The 24,501-nt window shown below is 50.8% G+C and overlaps 8 protein-coding genes across 8 annotated transcripts; 5 read left to right on the forward strand and 3 right to left on the reverse strand.

Annotated features, from left to right (window-relative positions):
• Window positions 1-229: 229 nt before the first annotated feature.
• C7974DRAFT_404665 (phospholipid methyltransferase-domain-containing protein) lies at window positions 230-4,129 on the forward strand. The gene is made up of 5 exons (XM_046142966.1): window positions 230-897; window positions 996-1,671; window positions 1,729-2,265; window positions 2,378-2,777; window positions 2,831-4,129. Exons 1-5 carry the CDS (start codon window positions 714-716, stop codon window positions 3,947-3,949), a joined length of 2,916 nt encoding a protein of 971 aa, XP_045992267.1. The 5' UTR covers window positions 230-713; the 3' UTR covers window positions 3,950-4,129.
• A 460-nt stretch (window positions 4,130-4,589) lies between these two features.
• On the forward strand, window positions 4,590-7,757 carry C7974DRAFT_404667 (ATP-dependent protease-like protein La). Its single transcript, XM_046142967.1, has one exon. It carries the CDS (start codon window positions 4,889-4,891, stop codon window positions 7,676-7,678), a length of 2,790 nt encoding a protein of 929 aa, XP_045992268.1. The 5' UTR covers window positions 4,590-4,888; the 3' UTR covers window positions 7,679-7,757.
• Window positions 7,758-10,740: 2,983 nt separating this feature from the next.
• Window positions 10,741-12,901, reverse strand: C7974DRAFT_368395 (FAD binding domain-containing protein). Its single transcript, XM_046139895.1, has 3 exons — window positions 12,368-12,901; window positions 11,398-12,323; window positions 10,741-11,344 (listed from the first exon to the last, which is right to left on the reverse strand). The coding sequence occupies exons 1-3, from the start codon at window positions 12,476-12,478 to the stop codon at window positions 10,852-10,854; spliced, it is 1,530 nt and encodes a 509-aa protein (XP_045992269.1). The 5' UTR covers window positions 12,479-12,901; the 3' UTR covers window positions 10,741-10,851.
• A 705-nt stretch (window positions 12,902-13,606) lies between these two features.
• Window positions 13,607-14,991, forward strand: C7974DRAFT_444198 (uncharacterized protein; the record flags this gene model as incomplete). Its single annotated transcript, XM_046145484.1, has 7 exons — window positions 13,607-13,796; window positions 13,851-13,870; window positions 13,933-13,966; window positions 14,030-14,103; window positions 14,159-14,535; window positions 14,585-14,680; window positions 14,769-14,991. 7 exons carry the CDS (start codon window positions 13,607-13,609, stop codon window positions 14,989-14,991), a joined length of 1,014 nt encoding a protein of 337 aa, XP_045992270.1.
• A 665-nt stretch (window positions 14,992-15,656) lies between these two features.
• On the reverse strand, window positions 15,657-17,050 carry C7974DRAFT_72445 (uncharacterized protein). The gene is made up of 3 exons (XM_046147149.1): window positions 16,677-17,050; window positions 16,486-16,620; window positions 15,657-16,433 (listed from the first exon to the last, which is right to left on the reverse strand). The coding sequence occupies exons 1-3, from the start codon at window positions 16,821-16,823 to the stop codon at window positions 15,735-15,737; spliced, it is 981 nt and encodes a 326-aa protein (XP_045992271.1). The 5' UTR covers window positions 16,824-17,050; the 3' UTR covers window positions 15,657-15,734.
• A 569-nt stretch (window positions 17,051-17,619) lies between these two features.
• On the forward strand, window positions 17,620-18,331 carry C7974DRAFT_72448 (Isochorismatase-like protein). Its single transcript, XM_046147150.1, has one exon. The coding sequence runs from the start codon at window positions 17,743-17,745 to the stop codon at window positions 18,316-18,318; it is 576 nt and encodes a 191-aa protein (XP_045992272.1). The 5' UTR covers window positions 17,620-17,742; the 3' UTR covers window positions 18,319-18,331.
• A 13-nt stretch (window positions 18,332-18,344) lies between these two features.
• On the reverse strand, window positions 18,345-21,606 carry C7974DRAFT_444199 (glycoside hydrolase superfamily; the record flags this gene model as incomplete). Its single annotated transcript, XM_046145485.1, has 4 exons — window positions 21,125-21,606; window positions 20,973-21,074; window positions 20,699-20,895; window positions 18,345-20,408 (listed from the first exon to the last, which is right to left on the reverse strand). The coding sequence occupies exons 1-4, from the start codon at window positions 21,225-21,227 to the stop codon at window positions 18,345-18,347; spliced, it is 2,466 nt and encodes an 821-aa protein (XP_045992273.1). The 5' UTR covers window positions 21,228-21,606.
• A 1,391-nt stretch (window positions 21,607-22,997) lies between these two features.
• Window positions 22,998-23,890, forward strand: C7974DRAFT_72467 (uncharacterized protein). The gene is made up of 2 exons (XM_046147151.1): window positions 22,998-23,443; window positions 23,513-23,890. Exons 1-2 carry the CDS (start codon window positions 23,190-23,192, stop codon window positions 23,781-23,783), a joined length of 525 nt encoding a protein of 174 aa, XP_045992274.1. The 5' UTR covers window positions 22,998-23,189; the 3' UTR covers window positions 23,784-23,890.
• The last annotated feature ends 611 nt before the right edge of the window (window positions 23,891-24,501 follow it).

The raw sequence follows: 24,501 nt of genomic DNA on the forward strand, positions 1-24,501 counted from the left end.
TTCAGTAGTACGACCTCTTTCGTCTAGTGTCTTGGGGGGTGTTTGCAACGCGTTCTTCCATTGGTTCTGCTTGTTTGTCCGATCATAGCATGGCACATGCCAGCACAGTTCTCACTACAAAGAGATAGAAAAGACTTGAACAGAAGCAGGAACAAATAGCATATCACGTGTCCGTACATTGAGTACTTACTTCAACAATGGGTGTAGTGGTTTTTTAGAGTAACCCAGCTAAGACAAGAATACATGTTCTGTGCCGTCACCTCCAGCAGTGCACGCCAGAGACGCAGGTGCCAGGGTCCCCCGAGGTCGTTCAGCTTCGGCTGGTAAATCCGCCCTGCCCCACCACGCCCCACTTCCAGCATCAAGGCGTCCTGACAGAGGTACGTTCGAGAAGAACTTGTACCTCCCCACGACGCCTTTGTTCAACATCAAACCTTTCCGCTAGAGTTCAACACTCTAAGCCTTGTATGGGGGGATCATACACATATGCAAACTCCTTTTGGCCGTTCTCATACATATTCTCGCCTGCCTGCAACAGCCAGCGCGCGTTCAACAGCATCTCCGGCCACCCCAGCAACGGCTGCAGCCCCGAAGCCAAACCTCGCATAGCGCGGAAGCACGCACACCTTTTAAGCGCGACTTAAATACCCGTCAACATAACCCCTCCTGGTTTTGCGCAATCTCAATTGCTCTCTGGAGACGCGTCGTTCAACATGACGGATGTCGACAAGGTACCGAGGGCCGACAGTAGCCAGCTAAGAGAACGACCGACAACTAAGCCGATGCGTATGCACGACTCTGATGCGGCGAAACAAAAAGTTCTTGAGCTTAATGAGCAGGAAGATGGCAAGGGCGAACGAGAAAAGAAGACATACGGCCGGACACCAGATGGTACAGGTAAGTATTGACCTATCACAGCATGCTCAAAACAAAAAATTAGTGTTACTCAACCGCAAGTACGTCCATAGGCCAGGACTGACGACCAAAATGTATAGTCTTCATCGTGCCGCACACCCACGACATGGTGTCGCAGCTGCTCTCGCCCTCGCAACCAAAGAACTTATCCGATCTAGCAGTGCTCGCGGTGCTTGCAAGCTTGATCTCCACGCTCTACCTACTGCCCAAAAGCGCCCGCATACCCGTCTTCGCTGTAATCTTCCTGTTCTGGCGCGCCGGCTACAACGCAGGCATAGGCTGGCTTCTCGATGTGCAGTCCAAGCACAACCGTCTGGTTCTATGGGCGAAGAACTCGCACATCTTTGAGGACCCCAAGACGGGCAAGAATCCACACCCAACGATCTACAAGTTTCTCAAGAGGGAAATGGAGACCAAGATCCCCAGGGACTACAAGTTCGAAGAGGCTCCGTTGGAGTACAACACGTGGCTGGTCTTCAGGCGCGTCGTAGACCTGATTCTGATGTGTGACTTCGTATCGTACTGTCTCTTCGCCATTGCATGTTTCCATCGCCCAGAGGAGAGTTGGCTGCTCTTTGCCCTGCGATGGACAACTGGCATTGTCCTTTTCATCTTCAACTTGTTTGTCAAGCTGGATGCTCACCGAGTGGTGAAAGACTATGCCTGGTACTGGGGAGACTTCTTCTACCTCATCGATCAGCGTCTGACGTTCGATGGTGTCTTCGAAGCAGCGCCGCATCCGATGTACTCGATTGGGTACGCTCGCATTACCATCCTCATCGGTAAACACTTGTGCTAAACCTTGACCTATAGGTACGCCGGCTTCTATGGCATTGCTCTCATGATGGCAAGTTACAAGGTGCTCCTGATTTCCATTATCGCGCACGCAGCGCAATTTGCCTTCTTGATCAAGGTTGAAGAGCCGCACATTCAAAAGATCTACAACCCAGCACCACCTCGCCGAACGCGCCATAATTCTGGAGACATTACCCAAAAGCACCGTCCCACCTCCAGCCAGTCTGACAATGTCGACACTGAAGCGCCCGCCGATGATGTCAAACAGCCTGCCCCAATGCATTACATCGTCGGTCCACAGAACATGGACTTCCATCGCGCCATCGACGTTACGGTAGTAATCATTTCTTTCTACATGTTCTGCCTGGCGACACTGACACCAGACACCCGCCTGGTGCGGACCTTCTTCCTCGTCAATGCGTTCTTCTGGCGCTTGTGGTATGTCTTGGGTCTTGGCTATATCCTCGATCGTCAGTCTAAGAAGAAGAACTGGACTCGTCACTTCATCAAGTATGGCGATACTAAGGAGGAAGCGTGGCGCCAATGGAAGTGCCTGTAAGCTACACTCCTCTTCTATAGCGACTCGTCTACTCAAAGAGAAGCTGGGTCCTCTCGAATATCGACACTCGCAACATCAGCAGGAACATCACGCTGACGAATACATCAGATATCATCTTAGTATGACGATGAGCCACGCCAGCTTTCTCGCTGCAGCTTGGAAGATGTACACACTCCCACCTGACTGGTTCTACGACCTCACAGCGTTCAGACTTGTTCTTGGTATCGGTATGATCGCTCTGCATCTGTGGACAGCTGCCAGCATTTACGATTCCTTGGGCGAGTTTGGTTGGTTCTGTGGCGACTTCTTCTTCGACCCACCACCAAAGAACCTTACCTACTCGGGTATCTACCGCTTCCTCAACAGCCCTGAGCGTGTCCTTGGTATGGCAGGCATCTGGGGCATCGCTGTCATCACCTGGACTGCACCAATCTTCTATCTTGCAACGACGGCCCAAGTCTTGAATTTGGTGTTCCTGCACTTCGTTGAGCGACCTCACATGAACAAGGTAGGTCATGCCCTGGAACTTGGTATGGGTGTCGAGACTAAATGCCGCTCTAGCTCTACGGTCAGAAACTCCGCCAGACGTCTGGCGTCAGCAAGACTCTACGCCAAGCTCTTCCCAGTCCGGTTCGCAACTGGCAGTCGGCTGCCGATGACTACATCAATTCCACAGTCGAGTTCATCGAAGAAGTCCTTGAGAGTGCGAAGCCCAAACTCGCGGCTGGAGTCGGTACCTTCGTCAAAGACACCACAGCTTTGTTCAAGTCTTATCCAGCTCGCATCTCAATCACACGTCTATCACCAGATCTTGCTGGCTATGACCCTAAGCAGTACAAGCTTGAAGTTCAAGGCACACTCTCTGCACCTGCAGTCGAATATCAAAAGAATGGCGGGCGTGAGGGCGAGATGGCGAGGACGCCAGCAACACGTACAAGTGAATTCAAAACCTTGGCTCTTGAGTATGGCGCACCAATCAAGGTTCGATGGCAAGCTCCGCTCAACCACAGCAAGAAGGACTGGATTGGGCTCTACATGGTCGCCGACAACCAGTCTCGAGAGATCACGCAGCTCAGCAGCAATGGCCGCTGGATTGCCACCAACAACGGCGTGTACGACTCAGTCCGTGCTGAGAAGGGTATCTTAGTTTCGGACAAGCTTATTCCAGCCTTATCTGATAGCGAGGATGATTTCGATCACTACACTGGCGAGGTCGAGTTCCGTGGCGATAAACTCTGGTGGACCACCGGTGTCTTCGAATTCCGCTACCACCACGGCGGCAAACACAACGTCATGGCGCTATCTCAAGCCTTCGAAATCCGTATCCCAAGATTCGACGAGGATGATGTTGAGGTCGACACCAACGGCACCGTTCATCGTGCTGTCGAGCAGACTCTTCTCCCAGTCATCCAAAACTGCTTCGACCGGGATCCAGAAATTGCTCCTGACACCCCCGAGGAGTCCTTCGGCAGCCTTGTCGAGAGAGACGGCAAATTCGCTAAGAGGGTCGTCTTTGCGGTTCATCAGATGTTCGGCATCGAGTTTGCACCTGAAGTCGTTCAGGCTGACGGCAACGTTCGGAACCTGGCATGGCGTATATGCAATGCAAAGAAGGTCCTGGCACCTTACAGCATGACTGCAAGCCATGGCAGGAACACACCGGATGGTACGAAGTATTGATATCATCTGGCAGTACAGCCGTCACATAACTATCTGTTATTCTGGCGAAGGAGGCACTCTTGTGCATTTAGGTCAACGGAGTAGTGGCATTCTTGTCGGTGGTTTAGTCAGCGTAAGGGGTGCAAATACAGGCCGAGTTGGCGGAACATGTATATGATCAATGAAGATAAAAATCAGCTCAATTACACATGTACGATAAGGATCTGGTTGTGATCTGCAGAAGCGCATCGTAACGCTCGCTTGGTTTTGCCATGTTCGGCCATGGCTTGCAGTTGCCACACATTTCATGCAATCGACCTGAGAGTGCTTGGCATCTTGGGGAAGGCGCCGGGTAAAGCCATGCAGTTTCGAGTAGCCCTCAGACCTGGACGCTCTATCGCTCAGCATGGGCCATTTGTCTTGTCAACCGACACCGGCGCGTCCGCGGAATCCAAGAACTGTGCCGCACACGCGGCAGTGCGCCTGAGGGCATCCTTCGCTGATCCAGACCCATAAACCCCTCTCGTTGCGTTCTCGTGAGAGGCTCGGGGTGGGGAGTAGCGCTGCATGTGATTCAGCTACTTGAGCCTATCTTATCTGATGGATCGTCAATGAGTCGTGAGGGCGTAGCGCCCAATCGGCGACGATTACCTCGGCTCCGACTGGCAATGCACCTGAACGACCAGAGCATCTTCTGGAATCGAGCCAGCGCCTCTTGGGTGGCCACAGGATCCCTTCGCTGTCTTGCCCGTAGCCAATTCTCTATTTACACCACTTCGCAGACTTGTCACCTGAGCGCGCCTCCTTGTACTACCACCGTCACCCCAGCGATCGCCACGAGTGGTCCGCAAGCGGAGCCGCCGCGCAACTGACGTGCTTCCACCACGCGACCAGATTATTGTACGACATTGTACATTACACATTGCACACCCATCCTTTGGCCTTTCAGTACAGTTCACAATGGGCAAGGGCTCGAGCAAAACGAGCACCAAGGTGCTGCCGCTCATCCCCCTCGCACCTCCGCTCGCCGTCCTTCCCGGTACGACCGTCAAGATCCCCATCACGAACCGTCCCGACGTTGCCGCCATCCTCGCCAAGATCTACAGCATCAGCCCGACGGCAAAGCCCGATGCCTCCATCACTGTCGCCTGCGTGCCTCTCAACTCGAACACCATCAGCCCCATCGACGGACAGCTGATGCTCGAGGACTCCGAGCGCGGCGACAAGACGATCTACGAGAGCGACCCGGTGCAGGCGACTAAGAGGGATATATTCGGATATGGATGCATTGCAAAGGTCACTGGCGTACAGGGCCGGCGACAGGGTGACCTGAGCCTGGTTGTCGAGGGACTGGAGCGCGTGCGCATAGTCGACGTCGTGCAGGAGCGCCCGTACTTCGAGGGCGACCTGGCCGCCGTTGATGAGTACATCAACGTTGTCGACGAGGAGCTCGAGGAAAGGTTCAACCGCCTCAAGCAACTGTCGCGTGAGCTGCTTGCTCTCGTGCGTCTCTCTGCAATCCTGCCGCGCATGCCTACCGTCACACTGTCGCCGATCGTCGCACGCAGGCTAGAGCTGTACATCTCTCGCAAGGATCTGTCCGAGGCTGGCTCGCTGGCCGACTTCATGGCCAACATTGTCGAATGCTCTCACGAGGAGAAGCTGCGTGTGCTGGCAGCGATTGATGCCAGAGACCGAGTTGACCGCGTCATTGAGATCCTCCAGCGCCAGATCACGAACATCCAGGGCAGCACACGCATTATAGTCACAACACAACAAGCCCCCAGCGGCAACTTCGACGTCGATCAGCTGCGACGGATACAACAGCAGGCCCTGATCAAGCGGGGCAAGATGGGCGACGGCAAGCTGCCCGGCTTCACCGGAGGTTTCCCTGGTGGCTCCCAGCCGCAGGGCGAGGAGGACACAAACGAGATTGATGAGCTCAAGAAACGTCTGCAGGACGCTCAGTTGTCGGCTGAGGCTGACAAAGTGGCCCAACGAGAGCTGCAGCGTCTGCAGAAGATGAACCCGGCGCAGGCCGAGTACACAGTTATCAGGAACTACCTCGACAATCTTGCCGAAATTCCATGGACGAAGATGACCCTCGATCAACTCGACGCAGGGACACTCGTCAAGGCGCGGAAGCAGCTTGATGATGACCACTACGGTCTTGACAAAGTCAAGAAGAGGCTGCTAGAGTATCTGGCTGTGCTCAAGCTCAAGGAGCAAGCCAATCGCAGCATTGACGACCAGATCCGCGCTCTAACCGAGGGCCCCACACCCGATGGTGAGCAACATGAGCAACATGAGCATGCCGATGATACACAGCTGCAGCCCACCAAGGAGCAATCCGAAGAAGAGAAGCAACTGCTCGAAAGGAAGCGCATGGTTGACAAGTCGCCCATTCTCCTGCTTGTCGGCCCCCCAGGAGTAGGAAAGACATCACTGGCCAAGTCAGTCGCTAGTGCACTTGGCCGCAAGTTCCACCGCATTTCACTGGGTGGTGTTCGCGACGAGGCAGAGATTCGTGGTCACCGCAGGACATACGTTGCAGCCATGCCTGGGCTCATCGTCGGTGGACTGAAGAAGGTGGGCGTCGCCAACCCTGTCTTCCTCCTGGACGAGATTGATAAGCTGTCTGGCGCAAACCACAACGGCGACCCTAGCGCGGCCATGCTCGAAGTCTTGGATCCAGAGCAGAACCACACCTTCACAGATCACTACGTCAATATTCCCATTGATCTTTCCAAGGTTCTATTCATCGCCACTGCCAACTCCCTCGATACGATTCCAGCACCACTTCTCGACCGCATGGAGACCATCGAGCTATCCGGCTACACTACAATCGAGAAGCGTCATATCGCCGCTCGCCATCTCATCCCCAAGCAAATCATCACCAATGGTTTGCGCCAGAAGGACCTTGAAATCCCTACCGACGTCCTCGACAAGATCATCACAGCCTATACACGCGAATCTGGCGTGCGCAATCTCGAGCGCGAAATTGGCTCTGTTTGCCGCAGCAAAGCCGTTGAGTACGCAACTTGCGCCGACACCGATACACTCGCCACGTACACACCCGTCGTGACCCTCGCCGACGTCGACGCAACCCTGGGCATCGAGAAGTTCGCCGAAGAACTGACAGAACAACAATCCCGCCCAGGCGTTATCACCGGCCTCGTCGCCTACTCCTCTGGCGGCCAAGGCTCTATCCTCTTCATCGAGATCGCCGACATGCCCGGGTCAGGCCGCGTCCAGCTCACCGGCAAACTCGGCGACGTGCTCAAGGAAAGTGTCGAAGTAGCACTGACCTGGGTCAAGGCGCATGCCTTCGACCTCGGCCTCGCCGACGCCGGCGTCGACATCATGAAGAACCGCAGCATCCACGTGCACTGCCCTAGCGGCGCGATTCCCAAGGATGGGCCCAGCGCTGGCATCGCCCACACAGTAGCCCTCATCAGCTTGTTCAGCGGGAAACCAGTGCCGCCTACACTCGCCATGACCGGTGAGGTCAGTCTGCGCGGTAGAGTCCTGCCCGTCGGCGGTATCAAGGAGAAGCTCATCGGCGCCATGCGTGCGGGCGTTGAGCGCGTGCTGCTCCCCGAGGGCAACAGGAAGGATGCGCGGGATCTGCCCGATGAAGTCAAAGAGGGCCTCAAGATTGAGTTCGTGGGGCATATTTGGGAGGCGCTTGGGCTGGTGTGGCCAGAGCGCTGGGAGGGCGCCGTTGGCGTCAGCGAGTCCAGGCTGTAATTGTCTACGCTGTTTGTTGTTCGGTTTGTTTGGATTTAGCGTTAGCATTATTTTGGAATCTACTCACATGAAATTCTCTCGTGCCTTTTTTGAGCGCCGCGTGTGACCTCTCTGCGTATATAAAGATCGTCCCGCACTTAGGAGTTTTCCTCGTACACACCTCTTTCCTCCAGGTTCATAAATTCGTCCATTCTTCATGCATGTCTTTTCCTTCTCCTACTCAAAATCTTTCCCTCGATCCAATGTCTGGGTCTTCTGCCTTCTGCCCTCTTCTCTGGCTTTAAAGTGCAGAAAACAAACGATATGTGCCGATCTGTCCTTGTCAATCTGACTGCCTGAAACTGCGCAAGAACAGCATGATGAATAGTCTTCTCTGCGTCTGCCTCTACTTCTTCCTCGAAACACATACCTCAATTGACGCATGTTCTCTGTCTGCCCAGCCGGCTGCCCGATAGCCTCGTGCAGATCCATCATGAGTGGCGTTTTCTGCGTTCATGCATGTCTTCTTCCTTAAAGCCTTTGAAAGTCGCGGAATGTCCTGTCTGTCTGCCTGCCTGTCGAAAGCCCTCGAGGAGTTCGTCAAGCACTACGTTGCTTATCTACTCTATGGACATAGTCCAAAGTTTCAATGTTTGCTGCCCTCTGTCCGCCAGGCTAGCTCCTCAAAACCCATCACAGAGCTCATGCGAACGGCCTGTTGCGCGTCTGTTCCCCGTACTTCGTCAAAATGTCGACTGACGACAACCATGTACCCTGTCTGTCTCATGGCCAATCAAAAGGGCGATCAGAGGCTTTATGTACGAGTTCAGTATATCTCTGATACACCGTTTCCTCTGTCGCAGAAGCATCATGGAAAGCATGTCATGTCAAGTCCTGTCTTAAAATTGCCTGCCCGCAGCCCATGCTGCGTGGTTGTGTCTGCGTCTGTATTTCTGATCTCGAAAAATCTTGGACAGGCTTTCCCATGTCTGCTTTCTCTGCCTCTGCTGTGTCTATTACCTCTCCTTCTTCTATGCCTCGACTTCAAGAAGATACACACGGCCTTATGTGGTCTGTTTTGGTTGTCTGAAAACCCGTGCTGTTACCTTTGGTCAGCTCGGTGTTTCTGAGCCCTTCCTCGTCTCGCAAATCAGTCCTGGCGAAACCTTGCCTGGTTGTGTTGCTATGGATTCTCTTCGTTTCTTGATCGAAGAAATTCGATAATGTTGCGCAATGTGATTCATGCTCTCTCCCCCTCTCAAATTTCAAGTGTACATGTTCCGTGTTCTTTTGCCTCTCATCTTCCAACCGAAAAGCGGAGGAAAAGTCCTATGTGTTTTTTCCCTTGGATCTGAAATGAAAACTATGCAGAGAATTGGTGCTCGCTCCACTGTCTCTTCCAAATCTACATGCAGCTCATGCATGAGCTCCGTCTGTTCTGAAGTCTTCGGTCGAACAACCGCGTATGTAGGTTCTACTTTGTGTAACTCTTCCTACTCACCAGAAATCATCTCTCGTGGCCGAGGGAAAATCCGGAAAAGCGACGAAATGTGCTTTGTTTCTCCTCCTTCCTTCAAAGCAGTATGAAGTACAAGGCATATGCATGTCCTGTGTTCTCTGTTCCTGAGAGAAGCAAAAATAAGATATGATGTCTGCTTGACTGCCTGCTCAATGCATACCGACTGTCTGATGACAAGTTATTTTCATTCCTGGGGTCTTTGACAGGATACTGGTGTACAAAGTACACGTCCTACCCCGTCCGTCCTTCATTCTTCTCCACGACATCTCTTCTGAAAACAGATAATGTGTAGTTTTCTCTCTTTGCCTCCTAAAGCATACAAGTAACACGCTATGTCTGCTGCCTTCGACAACACTCTTGTAACACCCAGGTATCTTTTGTTCCGGCTCTCTAAAAGGCTGTAGCAGAAATCTCATGAGCCAAAATTTTCCATCGCCATCCCACGTTTGCGACGCTGCGATCCAATATCTCATCACCTTACTCAAAACGAGCAGAGAACGGAACAATGTCTCTTGCCCTCGACAGTTCAAAAATATCGCTATCCCAATGCATGCTTCTCTGTTCTACGAATTACTTACGTTGCCATCATAGAGTCCACACTTCTCAGTCTTTGACGCGAGTAATATGTCTTCTACATATTGATCGAAAATGTCGGTATCAATGGGCGCTATACTTCTCTTCTGCACTCAAGACACATAGGAAAGCCAGACGTTTGTGCTCATGTTCCACAGCGGGGGTTCTTCCATTATTTCAAATGCAGGCATCGGAAAAAGGAGATTCTGGGTCTCATGCTCCTCGTAGACGAACCCAATGACATTTCTCAGTATGAGTGCTGTTGCTCCCGCCCCACGGAAAATGAATGCACTTTTATACTTCGGCTGCCAAAACCATGTCTAGATTACCGAATCACTCTCTCTGCTGCTGCTCCTTAATTGAGAGCATGTTTGGGAGACACGGGTCTCTTTCTGGCTTCTCGAATCACTGTCTCTATCTCCAACCGTGTGAGCAGCAATGCCATGAATTTTTTGAAGGACATGTACGCAGCAACCATTTTGGTTCTATGTCAAAACACTACACCATGATATCAAGTATGTCTGCCTTCTCTGTTTTCCAAACATGATGGGTTAGTGAATCTGGGCTGCGTGGCGATATTATGAATTTCAAGGAATTGGACTGCAAGCCTTGCTTCACTGGGTCGCCGATCTGTTTATTGCAAGATCATTTGTAATTTATAACTTCTTTCATCCCTTGACGCCGATCTATATGCTGGAAGTTGACTCCAGCTACGCGCAGGTTCTCCTGTAACCACGTCATTGAGAGCATTCAATCGTTTGGGTCTTTTATCCATGTTTCTGGCGGACGAGCGGAACGTGTATCCTTATTCACCATGCACGGATCTGATAGCTGAAATGGTGTCACTCTCGCTTGATGATTACTCTGATATGTCGATGTCAAATGTGTTAATAGCCATACCATGCCTTCGCCTTGTGCCCAGAGTACACGTACGGTTCTGTGGTCCGTTCCAATTGGAGCACTGAGTAATAATTGCTTCAATAAAACTTCAGGACTTGTCTGTAGATCAACATTACATGCTGTGAATAAAATTACAACTAGCCTCGGCCCCCATACCTGCTGATTCATTACTATGTACAGTGTTGCCTCGAAGTGATTACATCTAAACATGAGAGATCTTGAAGCCTCCGGGCAACAGCCTCTGATAGACACCGCGAGGATCGTACTTCTTTGCAACCTTCTTCATGAACGCGACCTTGTCAGCTCCATACGCAGAGAGCGGATCTTGATCCTTGTCGGCATAATTGAGGTATAGATAGTCCACTGCAGTACCCTTGCTGACAGCAAACTTCTGAATGCCGTCAGTCAGCGCCTTGCCCAAGCTTATGAAGAGTTCATCGTCCTTCGCCTCAGACCAAGAGAGGTATGACTGGTACATGATGAAGTTCTCATCGTAGCGCTCCATACCGAGCACGTTGCCACCTCTGGCAGCACTGTTGGCTGTATAACTTGTAGACCATATTTGGCTCAGGCAGGAGACGCGCCATTGTCCGGATGCTTTGGCTTGAAGCTCTGCCAGCATTATGCTGTAGAGGCGGGCGGTCTCCTGGAGGGTAGCAAGATCGGGCTTGAAGGAGAGTGTGCGAAATTGTACCCTGAAAATCTCAAATAAGCGGAGTTATAAAATGGGGTGAATCGGGATGTTTACCTTTTAGTCGTGTCACTGCCAAATTCGGCGGCAATGGCACTCATTGGCTGAATCTTTGTCGTATCACTGATGGTGTTATTGACCGCAAAGAATTCCTTGTAGGCATCTGGACGTGCCACGGGCTTAGTGTAATCGAAAGCGGCCCGTACAACGTCGGCCTGGCTGGCTGTGGAGTACCCTTGGAAGACTATCAAAGCGGCATAAGAGTCTCTGTTCGGGTTCAGAGCAAAGTTCACGAGAGATTGGAAGTGCTGATCGGCGGTAGATGCGGGCCAGGTGACAATGCCTCCCCATAGGTCCTCGTTCTGGAACGTTTCCATGTCGTAGCGCGTCACAATGCCAAAGTTGCTGTTGCCACCCTTAAGAGCCGTGAAGAGGTCAGAGTTTGTCGCCTTGTTCGCATCCACAACACGGCCATCAGCAAGAACAACTTGAAAATTCACCACATTGTCGCAAGACAGCCCCACACGAGGAGCGTAGTGCGAGATTCCACCACCAAGGAGGAAGCCTCCAACGCCAACAGTAGATCCACGCCCTCCAGCTACCATGCGACCCAGAGGCTCAAGAGCTTCATAGACGGAGCCCCATCGTGCAGCTGGCAGGATGCTTGCTACTTGAGTTTTAGCATTGTACGTGGTACCGTTCATGTAAAGCAGATCGATGGTGACACCATCATCCACATTATTAGCGCCTGGAATTGGAGTATGGCCACCAGATCGTACGGCGAACTGGCATGGCTTGAGCAGGCTTGCCGCAGTGAGGATCTTCACTACGGTGGAAACGTCCTTTGCAGTCCTCGGTTGCACAATACAGTTAGGCGTCAGCCTGCTCTTGCCGTCGAAATATGAAGCAAGGCTCGCATTGTACGCACTCTGCCCAGGGTAGGTAACGCGTTCTGATACGGTGCTAAGGGTCAAAACTGTGCACTAGAGACGGTCAGAAAAATAACGTAAGGCGGTCAGAGACTTACGCAGTAACTCGGGAAGAGCGATTGGACTGTAGATTCAATTTCCGCCTCATTTCCAGCAGATGATACGTGGAACAAGGCTGCTGCGAGCAAAGCAAAGCTCAGACGAAACATGGTGGGCTGAGCCGCTGAGAGCTCTTCTTTTGACGTGCTTAGAAATTTGGCGTGTTCAGAGTAGAGACGGTTGGATTGATCCGTGACATGCTGCCCTTAATACGAATGATTCGGCGCGGACAGACGGCCACCGAAGGATTAGGGAGCACAATGGACGAGTCAGCGAGATTGCGTACGTCTTGCTCTCCGGGTTGCTTCTGACTAGAGGCCGAGGGGTTTTTGCACAGTTGGCCCAGACAGAATTCCAAGACAAGCGGTATAGAATTATGCCGCACACGGCAGGGCGAACATCTTCGTCGTTTTGATCAAAAAAGAGTGGGGTATATCGTAGTAGGATCAGGACTACCGGAGGACGCACCCAGTGGGAATAGGCTAGTCCCAATCGGGTGTAAGGCGCCCGCTACGGCCCGTGGCGGATTGTAGCAGGTACGTTCCATAGCTACAGAGAACAAGTGCTCGGACTGACTTATTTAACTAGACGGGCAGGCTGATTTCCACGGCCAATGAAGATATTTGCAGAAGCGGCAGCCGTGGTCCTTGCCCCACAACCCACTCCATCCCCTTCTACCCGCCTTCTCGACCTATCCCGCAAGATTACGGTGAGCAACAATACGCAGAAGGAGCTCTTGCGCCACGACACTAGATCCCGTACCGACTGATTGGAAGATCACTGCCCAGACGTTGGACAAGGCTGACGATCAAAATTCGGGGGCCGCTTTATTTGCTACCTAGGTATTTGATATCTTTGCATTCTCAGGATCATTGAGAAGGTAGTTGTTGCACGCCCAGTGGAAGATCAATGCTGCAGAAGCATTGGTAGAAGTCGCTTCGCAGACTTATGTGGCCATTGCCAATGTTGGAAAGGCACGCATGTCGTGATGTACTATAGCTAGGCGTCCAGACTTACGTGCTCTTCCAGTGATACGGCACACGGGCTGCGAGGAACATTCTGCATCACTCCGGGGGTTTACCAGGTCTCTGGGGCATCCCCAAGCAGGATTTTGGTCCGAATCCTGCACGTTGATCGACCCCAAAATGAAGTGATCTCCTCATTGACAGCGTCGTGTGCTCTCAAACATATTCTGCTTCTGTGTTGGGTCTCTTGAAGACATACACACTCATGCACAGATGATAGATCTCAGCAAGCCCATTGTACCTGCACCGGATGGCTACGTTGTGGATCTGCAGCACCCGCAACGACGTGGTGAGGCCATCATCACTTGGGTAGGAATCGTGGGCATGGTTATCGCTACAATCCTACTAATGATACGAGCGTACACGAAGATCATGCTTGTCAAGAAGTTGAGCTCGGATGATTGTAAGTTCCTCTAGCAGTGCTGTCTTGACCCGACCTTACTAACTTGCTCCGCAGGGTGCCTTTTACTCGCGTGGGTATGTACAATGAAGCTTCGAGCGATGATCGCGCTTTGGACTGATCACTTTGATTCTCAAAGATATTTTCCATACCTGTTCAATCTCTTATTGTTTGTAAGTGTCTCCCTTCGCACTTACTATGACCTGAGTAATCGAGGACTCACAGTGGTATCTCAGACAGAGCACCTGCCGGTTTGATCGGGATACATGCCTGGGAGCTCACTGGCAATCAACTCAACACTATCGCCCGGGTAAGCACCATTTGGCTTCTTGTTTCTGCAAAACCCGCTGATCATAATTGTTCAGATCACCCTGACAACGACAGTACTCTACTCGCCCGCTCTCGCTTTCGCCAAATTATCATTCCTATGTTTCTACCTGAACCTGAACCCTGCAACGGGATTCCGTACTGCTGTTTACATCACCAGTCTGGTTGTCATCGGATCTTGTGTTGGGGTTGTCGTATCTCTGCTTGCAGCATGCAACCCCTTCAAGAGGAATATCGACGTCACTGTCAAGGAGGGGCAATGTCTGAATAAAGCAGCACTATACATCGCTACCGGAGCACTCAACATGATTACGGACATCATGGTGATAATTCTGCCGATTCCCATGGTCATGGGATTACAGACATCGAAATCGCGAAAAGTCATGCTGGTCCTGCTTTTCAGTGTCGGTCTCATGTAAGATTGTGTAGCAGTTCTGACAAGCATCAGCTAATTCGCGGACCAGTACATGCATTACTAGTGCTGTGCGTGTTGCACTGCTCCCTCCTATGTTGACTTCGAAAGATTCGTCATGGGATACTGTCTACCCCAGTCTGTGGATGTAAGTCTTCGCTGGACAACCATGAGCATTTCCATCTTGACGGTTCCCCCAGCTTTCTCTAGAGGCCATCACTAACATCTTCTATTAGTCTGATTGAAGCCAGCCTGATCATCATCACAAGTACGCTCCCGACTATGCGACTGTTCTTGCACCACGTGGCACCAACTCTTGTCGGTGAAACTGAAGCCACACAACCATCAGGCACCCGTCAAGGGGCCGGCTGGGAATTACAAAATCGAGAAACGCACGATCCCTACGAGATCGAGGATGGATCATCTGAGAGGGAAATATTCCCTAAAAAAAGCGATTGACCTGAATAGTCTCAAATTCCCTTGGAGAGGCATATGCATTCTCATCGTCATTAGTTAACGAGTACAGAGTAAATAGATCGACCCACAACTTCCGTCCCCTACTTAAAGACCACAGAGGTCATCCAGTGTTCTTCAGATGTCTTCAATCCAGTGGGCTTTCCCCTTATCAGTAGCGTTTCTATTCATAGACAACATGTATCCCCAGAAAGTCTCTCCCACCCTCAAATGCTTATCATACTTCCACGCATCCATGATTGATTCCTCGACATCTTTTTGCATACTAGGGCAAATCTTGGCTACGGAGTCTTCTTGAGATTTAAACGGAGAAGTTACAGAGACCATTTGGCTGGCTATGGTAATGGTACTCACTTCGGAGTTATTGGAACTATCACAGATTGATTTGAAATGACATTGTTCTGCTAGAAAGAACAAGTAACCAATCGTGATCTTCCGTGCGGTGCGTTTATGGGGCTGGCTATACGGATGCCTCTTCCACCAACCCAGATTCGACGACGACAAGAACGGATTCTTGACTCGTGGATGCGCATAGATCGCCCGCCTCGCTGCTTCGGACCGGAAAGGTGCAGAACATGGTTTGTCACGCCTTGTCATGTGTAGTCACGTCTAGGTAGGCTCCCCCAATCAGCACCGCTGCAGCTCGATCAGCTTGTTGTCCAACATTGTAATTAACTAAAAGATGGTACCTATGTAAGAATTAGGTATGACTAGGAAGGTCCCCGCTCTCAATTGAACGTCCTGGATTCCGTCATCTCTTCGTACAGTGCGATTCGTTGTGATTGTAGCTGGTCTTTGATTGCTGTACACCAGCTGTTGAGGTAACAGTCTATCAACTGCAGGTTCAGTACGCTCTCTGATACTATGTGAAGCGGAAACCCAGCTGACATTGAACCGTATAATCGCATCTCTGTCTGTAGAAGATACGGTAGTCCCCGACAGATTTTAGTGGCGAGTATCTTCACGTCTCTACAACGCTTTTCCAGCGGCGAGCATACAACGGTCTCGCTTGCGACTAACAGTGCTTCTAGTTTCGAGAGCTGTAGTAGGCACACGATGCGAAGCGCCCAACAATGAGTGAGAGAATTGGCATGAGACACGTCCACAAAGTGGAAGCACGGGTTGGGCAAACGCTCTTGACCCGTCGCCAGATCCAATTCAGCTGGATTGATCTGTTGAAATGAAGTCCCGTCTCTCGCAAAGTCGTCCTCCCAATCTTGAAGTCTTGCAAGTGTTTCAAGAAAGCCAGTTCTGGAGTCCTGCAGATTGGTGCGTCCTTCTTCCATGGCCTCGAGTAGACTGGGAATCGTGGCTGCATGTCCAAGTAGAACTTGCATACTCGATGCAGGGTGTATGGAAAACGGTGCAGTTTGCCATACTTCGTCCGTCAAAAACGTTTTCTTACGCCTGAGAATCGCATCAAGGACCTTGACACGTTAGTGAATACAAGACGAGACACTCCCAAGATAGGCTATCTACCATAAGAGGTCGAACTCCAACAAACATGAGATGAGCAACACCTCTATTGAAGGCAGTGGGACCGCGGCTCTGCATCATCGCAGTAACACCACGTAAGTGGGTCTTGTAGCCACTGTTACTTGTGGGCACCAAGACCTATCGAAGTGTCAATACATAGGGCAGGCCGACGAAAGGTTTGAGAATCAGCATACCTCTGACAGCGCCAAACACATGCCCGCAATCGCAACAGTGGACCCGACTGGTTCCGTAGGTCTGTCCAGTACCGCTCGAATACCCTTAAGAGCAGTACCGTACGTGTCGAGGTACTCTTGTTGTTCTCTCGTACTATTTACCATCATAGACTTGGTGAGCGCACGGACTGCTGGCCAGACGATGTGCTCAAAATCCTCGTGGTTCTGACTGACATGAGGTAGAGCTTGAACCCAGCCACCACATATCCTCGACTTGGAAGGTTCGACATGCAAGAGGAATGGTACCTCATCCTTCGGGATGTAATGATGCACCAAAATAGCCACGCATTCATCCCAAGTAGGCTGTTGAGAAGTGTGCGCTAACAAACCAGGTGCGTCAGATAATGGAGTCGACCTTGACGGCGATCGAGCGTTACGATTTCTCGGGGCAACGGGTCCGGAAGCCGCCCTCTTTTGCAAGCGTGGTGTAGGTTTGTGGTGGAAAACCACTAGGTCCTGGTGATAGCCTTGGCATACACGCCCTGTCAGTCGACACTGACTACAAGCGGGCTTGATACCGTCGCACTAAGATAGATCAGAGTTGAGTTGCAAGGCAGATAGGATGCCGAGCGTACACCGATCTTGTGCTGTCGACAAGTGTGACACACGTCATGTTTCTTTCCCCTCATTAGGCTGCTCGGGCTCCGTTATTCCAGCGCTTCACAAACAAAATGATAAGCTAAGAGCCAGCAGATCCATTGGAAGAAAGTACCTGCATCGGATACATCGAAGGCAGCGAGGGCCGAACAGAGGGGTCCGACTCAGGTTGCTTCGCGGTCCGTGCACGGAGGAAACTGCCTCATCTGGCTAGCGAGTTCTTGATGAGAGAGATGTGATTTGATGTCTGTGACGCTGTGCAACAAGTTTGGAGATTTCAAAGCATTAGATAGCAGGATATGGAACCTGTAAGCTGTCTTGAATGGACCTCGGAAGCTCGATGCTTCACTACAAATATCCACCCAAGTTTCCCTAAACCTTTGTGTAAAACCCACATCCTGAATCTACCACTCAGAACCTTGCTTCGATAATGGCTTCTACATTCCGTCAACTCCTTGGTGTCCCACCCTCAACAGCCTCCCCCACCGATTCGGCTCTCCTTATCATCGATGCTCAAAACGAATACGCCTCTGGCAACTTGAAGGTCACCAATGCCGAAGCTAGTGGCAAGGTCATCGCTTCACTGCTCGAGAAGTATCGAGCCGCCAACGGCAAAATCGTACACATCCTCCACAAGACTCCTGAGGGTGCTCCGATCTTCACTCCCAACACGCCGTTGGCCGAAGAATTCGACTCTCTGAAAGCCAAAGATGGCGAGGAGCTAATCTGGAAGCTTCATCCGGGATCTTTTGCTGAGACAAACCTTGAAGAGCTGTTGAAGGGCTGGGGTATCAACAAGCTCGTTCTGACCGGCTACATGGCACATGTATGTGTTAGCACCACAGCCAGACAGGCTAGCCAGAGGGGTTATGATGTGCTTGTTGTCGAGGACGGAATTGGTGATCGCGATCTTCCTGATATCAAGGGAGACGAGCTTACAAGAGTTGTATTGGCTGAGTTGGGCGATATCTTTGCTACTGTTGTGAAGAGTGAGGAGATTAAATAGACTAAATTCAATGAGAGAACGCTTCTCTAAGGAGTGTGCATCTGGTAGTAGTTCTCTCTGATATCTTCCACAATCTGTCTGACTGCATCTGCGTCCAATTTTGGTTTCCGATCCGGTGTGTACAAGCCATTGACTTCTTGCTCGATGTCGGTAAGCTGTGTGTAAACAAAGCCGCCAATAAGACCTGGATTCGCGATTCCTGTCATCATCTTCTCGATTCGCTTTAGCAAATCATTGGGGTCCGTTGCGGTTGTGTAGCCCCAGTCACGCTGCCCGTCAGCTCCGGCAGCCTCTCTTGCAATGTTAATTCCACCAAACTCCGTGCAGATTACCGGCGCACTTTCATTATGACTCGATCCGGGCGTATTGCCGATCGCAGACAGGAATATCGGCCTATTTGACTTGGGTCCCAGGATACCTTCCATGTTCGCACAGGTCTTCGTCAGTGCATCGGCATCAGAGTAATCGTGGAAAGTGGTAAGATCAGTCTGAACGTGCTCCCACCCACAGTTGTCGTTGATTGGTCTTGTTGGGTCAAGGGCCTTTGTCGCATAGTAGAGACTCTTGATATGATTTCTATGCGTCTGATTGTGCGCAAGATCGGTATAAGCCCAGCTCTCGTTCACTGGAGTCCACGCGACGACGCAGGGATGATTGATGTCTCGCAGAACGGCCTCGCGCCACTCCTGGTCGAAGCGTTCGACGTACTCAGCGCTGAAGGCGTACGCATTCGCCATCTCTCCCCAAACAAGGAAACCTAGACGGTCTGCCCAGTAGTGAAAGATCGGATCTTCAACTTTTTGATGTTTACGGCAGCCGTTGAAACCCATCTTCTGGGCTAGCTCGATGTCCGTCTTCAAAGCTTCGGATGAAGGTGGTGTCATAAACGTATCGAGCCAGTAGCCTTGGTCGAGGAAAAGCGCCTGGAAGTGTGGCTTGTTGTTGATCCGGAAGAGCCCGTCGTCCCAAGACAATGAACGCATGCCTGTAGTGGTATGGATGGTATCGACAAGTGCCGAAGTACCATTATACAAACGGATGATAACGTCATACAAAGTCGGATCGTCTGGAGACCAGAGCACAACGCCATTCCGCACATCGTCAAATGAATCGAGAAGCGACTCGCCCAGTTTAGCCTTGGCGTCCTCGGACAATGCCATGTCAACACTCAAAGAGACAAGACTGGTCTCGCGAGGCAAGTCGACCTGTTTCGTCTTGCTCACATGAGTGCCCTTAAGGCTAACTTCCAGCTCCACGCTATACTTGTAACCAGCTGGTCGACCAACGATGCTGATATCGGCAAACAGCTTTCCTGACTCGATATCATTACTTCTCAGCACTGTGCCTTGGCTACCGTCACCAATGCGCACGAACGGAACGACCTCAAGCCATACATTCTGCCATATGCCTCCACTAGGCGTATAAAAAATGCTCTCAGGCTGTGCACCCCAGTACTGTTTTCCTCTTGGCTGTGTCAAGTCATAAGCCGAATCGTAAACACGCAATGTGAGTCGATGCGTGGACTGCTTCGAGATCTCATCTGTGATGTCGATGTCAAAGGGTACGTGTCCACCGCGATGGCCACCGACGAAGTGTCCATCCACCCAAACCTTGGCTTCATAGTCTACTGCGCCAAATCTTACAAGGACACGGTGCCCAATTTGCTTGTTCTCCGCAGTTCGTGGATCCTTGATCTCCCTTTCGTACCACAGCACCTCGTGAACGCCCTTTTCCTCGATGCCAGATGCAGGGCACTGGAATACGTAAGGAACTTGAATGTCGCGTTTTTTATGCGTTGTGGTATTGCCTTTTTTTGGCTGGTTGCCTTGGATGAGTTCTTGGGTACCAGCGGCGATTTTGGCAGTAATACTCTGGGCGTCATTCGCAGCATTTGAATCAGAGTGACCAGAGCTGGAGGTTACAGCAACCTCGGCTGGGAGGCCTTCAAGATGCCAACCTTGCACCAGACCAGCATCATCGTCGTCAAACAAGAACGACCACGGTCCATTCAATGACTCCCAATTAAGATCATTGCGAACGAAGTCTGGCCGAGGGTAGTCGCTCATAGTTGCTGCTTTATACTGTGTTGGCTGTGATTGATGGTATTGAGAGAGTGAGATATCGGAATTGATGTTGTTGCATGGCTTCGACAAGGTGGCATGTAGATCTTTTAAAATTGGGATGCACGTGAGACTCGTCCGACGTGCAGGAAAGGTGGAGGTGTGGGGGAAGAACACTGGGGCAGAAACGCGCTAAAATGGCACCGTCATCATCGCCCGCCGTCAGTCCAACTCATCACAATTGATATCATCAAACACCCTCGATCACTACAATGAAGTGGTAACTCGGTCACAATTCAAGGCCATAATGCAGAGCGAACATGCGCAAACGAGAGCGGTATGGTAACGGTATCGAACTTTCCGCGAGGATGTGGCTCTAGAATGATGTATCGAACAACTTCGTCCGAGTCGACAGACATATGTCTCAAAAGATGTCTCTGGAACTTGTACAGACAACATATATCGATATCGTCTCGACTTCTTCCCTCCGCAACCACAGACACATCTTTGACACGAGCTAACCACGTGACTCGTTTTTGTCAACGAGACACTTGGTACTCCAGGCCTCGCACGTTTTCGAACATAGCTCCCTACTCTTGATTCTTTCATTACTACCAATGTAGATGATGGCTCCATCCAACCGTTCGTATTGTCCTGCTTGGACCGCCCAAGGATTCTGTGGTAGTACTGTATTGCCTGGAAAAGGAGTCAGCACCTTTGACTGCACAGACAAGAAGATTACATACGAGATGGCCTATGGGCCAAGAAAGCCTGAATGTCGTGCGCTGTGTTGGTGCGCTGCTCGACCTCCACGGGCATTGGCTTAGAGATTTCAGCCTTGGAAGGCATTCTGGAGTTGGCAACAATGATTATCAAGCTTACGTGCGCTTCAGGAACTTGAGAAGTGCAGTCTACAAAGCTTCAATCTTTACGATCTATATACATTCCAAAAGAAAGAGACCCTCCTCTCATCTCTGACGAAAAAGAGACCCTCCTCATGTTCTGATGGGAAAGAGACCCTCCTCGCTTTTCGGATGAGGGAAGAGACCCTCGCGTTCCTGGAAGTTGACAAAGTGTTGGTGCGCTGTTCAAACCCAGTGGGTACCAGCTTCGAGATTTCAGCCTTGGAAGGCATGCTGAGGTTTGCAATGGTTGTCAAGCTCACAACGTGCGCTTCAGGAAGTTGAGGAGTACAGTCTACAAAGCTTCAATACTCAAGATCTTTACGCAATTCTACATGAAAGAGACCCTTCTCTCGTCTTGACAAGAAAGAGACCCTCCTCATAGTTCTCATGAGGAAGAGGCCCTCCTCGCTTTTCTGATGAGAGAAGAGCCCCTCTCATTCCCGGAAACTGATTATGCAGTGGCCGCTGATGGCACTCATTCGCACGGCACCTCGCAGGCTGAGACGGACAAACGCCTTGTGAAGGCTCGGGGGAGTCTCGGGTTAAACCCGAAATTCATTGATCACCACGTCGAGAAAGCATGTACACGCAAGTGTGCGAAATAAGTCCAGGTCGTTCATTGAGCCACTCTGAAGCGTAATTCGTGAAACAGGGGTGTTCCCCATGTGATGTCACACGATACCATTGTCGTGAGATTAACAGCTGTCAGCGGCCAGCCTCACGTTCATCACCAATGAGCGTCAATGATGTACTTGTTCGCTCACTATAGCATCCAACCACCTCCAACCGTTCCTCGGGCTGTGATCTCCTTGGATGACCTCGCGCACAGTGCCATGTATCCATCTTGTATATCTATTGGTTTGTCCAGGCACAGACTTAGGTAGCTGCGCTTCGGCAAGGAAACTGTGAGCATCAGGAGCGGCTGTTCTTCCTGTCATCAAATTATTTTTGGAAGACTCTGTTTAGCAGATTTTGATCGGCAGACTTAGGTTGGGGCTCGTTCGCTAAGTTAATACATACTTACACCACGGACACGCGACACTCTTTCCCAATAGACGGCAGAGGAGGGTCTCCTTCTAGCCTGGGATGTATGAAGGCTCATTTTGAGTTGATCACCACCTACAATAATGAGTGCTATGGTCCCGCACTGAGGCGATCATTGTCGATATACCAATCATGTAAGCTCCAAGAGGGTCTCTTTTTCGAGGGCAGCTTGTCCGTGCGTCACATCACGACGGTTCCGTTGGTACAACCTCTGTGGTCAGGTTTCACAATACGTACCTAGGTATTAGTCGCGAACCGGCACGGGTCATAATCGAGGGTCTCCGATGAGGCAAGGCGAGCTGAGCCTGCGCCACCTGAGCACCATTGGACCGAGGGAAAGGGTCTCCCCGCTTGCGCCAAGGGTGGCCTGCATGAGACTTGCATGAGAGACCCCCAAGGTCATCGTATGATAACAATCCATGCCTGAGGCTTATGCACCGTCCTTCGACAGGGTGTCAAGACAAACTGTATAAAGGCCGTTGCGCAGCCGATCCGGTTTCTTTTTTCCTATCGCATTCCGACTTTTTGCTTGCAAACACCAACTTGCAGACTGTAGTTTACTCGAGGTACGTTCAGTTATACCTAGGTAGCGTTTCACGCCCTCCATTCTGACAGTTAGTAGAAGGCTATCTTTCATCTTCATACGAAGCGTAGCGCGAGGCTACAATAGTCTCGCGCTACTCCAATCCCGACAGACAATTATGATCATCTAATCGGTTTTGCCGGATTCACCCAACTGTTCGAAGATCCATTACCCTATCATTGGTTCCTAGATTCCGAAATCGAGGCCAGTCGCGTAGATCTCAACTTGATCAACTTTGACACCCTAAGACACGATCTTCAATTGCCAGATTCACGTCTTATGCCTGAGCTTTTCTCCCCTACTCCGTCAATATCGACCACTGTATCGTCTTCTACAGCCACAAATCAACGGGTCTTATCCGAGCACTCGTCGTTGGAAGATTCTTCTCCTCCAAGCGTGGCAAGTGTTGCAACTACCCTCTGCGTCCCACAGTCCATACCGCAGACGTTGCAGTGTATCCGCCCTGCACTTCTTCCTTCCATTTGCAAAGCTCTTGATCGTTCAAGAACTACCACTCAAGAGCAGCAATCGACGTAAGTCATACTCCACCACACAGGCGTCCTCTTCTTCGAGTTTCAAGACAGCGTCTGATCATAGGCTAGAACCTACACGAAGAGGCAAGGCCACCGAATTTTCTCCTGCGATCAATGTCCTCGGTGGTATCACCATGCGAAGAACCTTCGCGACCACAAACAGACGAAACATCAAGGGAAGCGATACAAATGTGACTTTCCTGGCTGCACGAAGACGGTCGCTCAACGGAAAAATCTCAAGAGGCACGTGAAAAATAAGCACTCTGTCTTTACCGAGAACGAAGACAACGCGACACAACTGGATCAACCTCAACATCTCTCGGAAACACTGAAACTCTGATAATGGTAATCTTCTTCGACCGGTTGGGCCAGTGGCCAGCATTTCAGGACCTTGTTTTTCTCGAGCTTTTGCTGACTCGAATGACTCCAGAACCATACGTACGGCATACCCCTTGTCCGGGCCCCAGTATGGCGCTCAGAGATCGTACGGGACGGTACGAGTACTTGACTGGAGTGCTCATTAAGAAGAGCCCCTTTCAACTTCTTTTCTTCCATGGCCGCACTGGAGAATCCGGAACTCTTAGTGATCTCATCTCCATCCGGTAGTTTGAATACGACTAGTTATATTCGACTACCGGATTTATGTTTCATGAAAATCCCTTTTGTTCTAGCTATGACGGCATTTGGAGTTTTGTGGCTTCTTTATACCATAAGTTCTATTTTGTTTGGGATACGTTGTTCTAGGCCAGAATACGAAATTGTACTTTATTCATGTGCCTTCTGCTTCCGATTCCATGTTGAAATAAATAACTTAAGACTGTGTTGAACAAATAACTTAAGACTGTGTGGAAAGATGTGCAGACCCAACATGCTTTTGCAATTGCATTTAATCTTGATGGACGCGTGGAAGCTGCGAGCGAATGGAATGATATCCACTTCTTGTACTCGAACATTCACAGACAACATTAGTATTGAGTCTCTGAGTGAGAACAAAGTGTTGACGTTGAAGCATATGCTCCGACCATAGCTTTAAACTTATATGTCCAAACACTACTACC

Source organism: Boeremia exigua, assembly GCF_020726555.1.
Source record: "Boeremia exigua strain MPI-SDFR-AT-0100 chromosome Unknown C7974scaffold_13, whole genome shotgun sequence".
Taxonomy (NCBI): Eukaryota; Fungi; Ascomycota; class Dothideomycetes; order Pleosporales; family Didymellaceae; genus Boeremia; species Boeremia exigua.

Bases quoted from the DNA above. Each gene is read 5' to 3' on its own strand.
- C7974DRAFT_404667 (XM_046142967.1), top strand. From the start codon at position 4,889: ATGGGCAAGGGCTCGAGCAAAACGAGCACCAAGGTGCTGCCGCTCATC.
- C7974DRAFT_72467 (XM_046147151.1), top strand. From the start codon at position 23,190: ATGCCTGAGCTTTTCTCCCCTACTCCGTCAATATCGACCACTGTATCG. The intron at 23,444-23,512 runs GTAAGTCATACT...ATCATAGGCTAG, and splicing joins ACTCAAGAGCAGCAATCGAC to AACCTACACGAAGAGGCAAG.
- C7974DRAFT_368395 (XM_046139895.1), bottom strand. From the start codon at position 12,478: ATGTTTCGTCTGAGCTTTGCTTTGCTCGCAGCAGCCTTGTTCCACGTA. The intron at 12,324-12,367 runs GTAAGTCTCTGA...GACCGTCTCTAG, and splicing joins CGCTCTTCCCGAGTTACTGC to TGCACAGTTTTGACCCTTAG. The intron at 11,345-11,397 runs GTAAACATCCCG...TGAGATTTTCAG, and splicing joins GGCAGTGACACGACTAAAAG to GGTACAATTTCGCACACTCT.
- C7974DRAFT_72448 (XM_046147150.1), top strand. From the start codon at position 17,743: ATGGCTTCTACATTCCGTCAACTCCTTGGTGTCCCACCCTCAACAGCC.
- C7974DRAFT_72445 (XM_046147149.1), bottom strand. From the start codon at position 16,823: ATGATGGTAAATAGTACGAGAGAACAACAAGAGTACCTCGACACGTAC. The intron at 16,621-16,676 runs GTATGCTGATTC...ACACTTCGATAG, and splicing joins TGTGTTTGGCGCTGTCAGAG to GTCTTGGTGCCCACAAGTAA. The intron at 16,434-16,485 runs GTAGATAGCCTA...TAACGTGTCAAG, and splicing joins TTGGAGTTCGACCTCTTATG to GTCCTTGATGCGATTCTCAG.
- C7974DRAFT_404665 (XM_046142966.1), top strand. From the start codon at position 714: ATGACGGATGTCGACAAGGTACCGAGGGCCGACAGTAGCCAGCTAAGA. The intron at 1,672-1,728 runs GTACGCTCGCAT...CTTGACCTATAG, and splicing joins CATCCGATGTACTCGATTGG to GTACGCCGGCTTCTATGGCA. The intron at 2,266-2,377 runs GTAAGCTACACT...CGAATACATCAG, and splicing joins TGGCGCCAATGGAAGTGCCT to ATATCATCTTAGTATGACGA.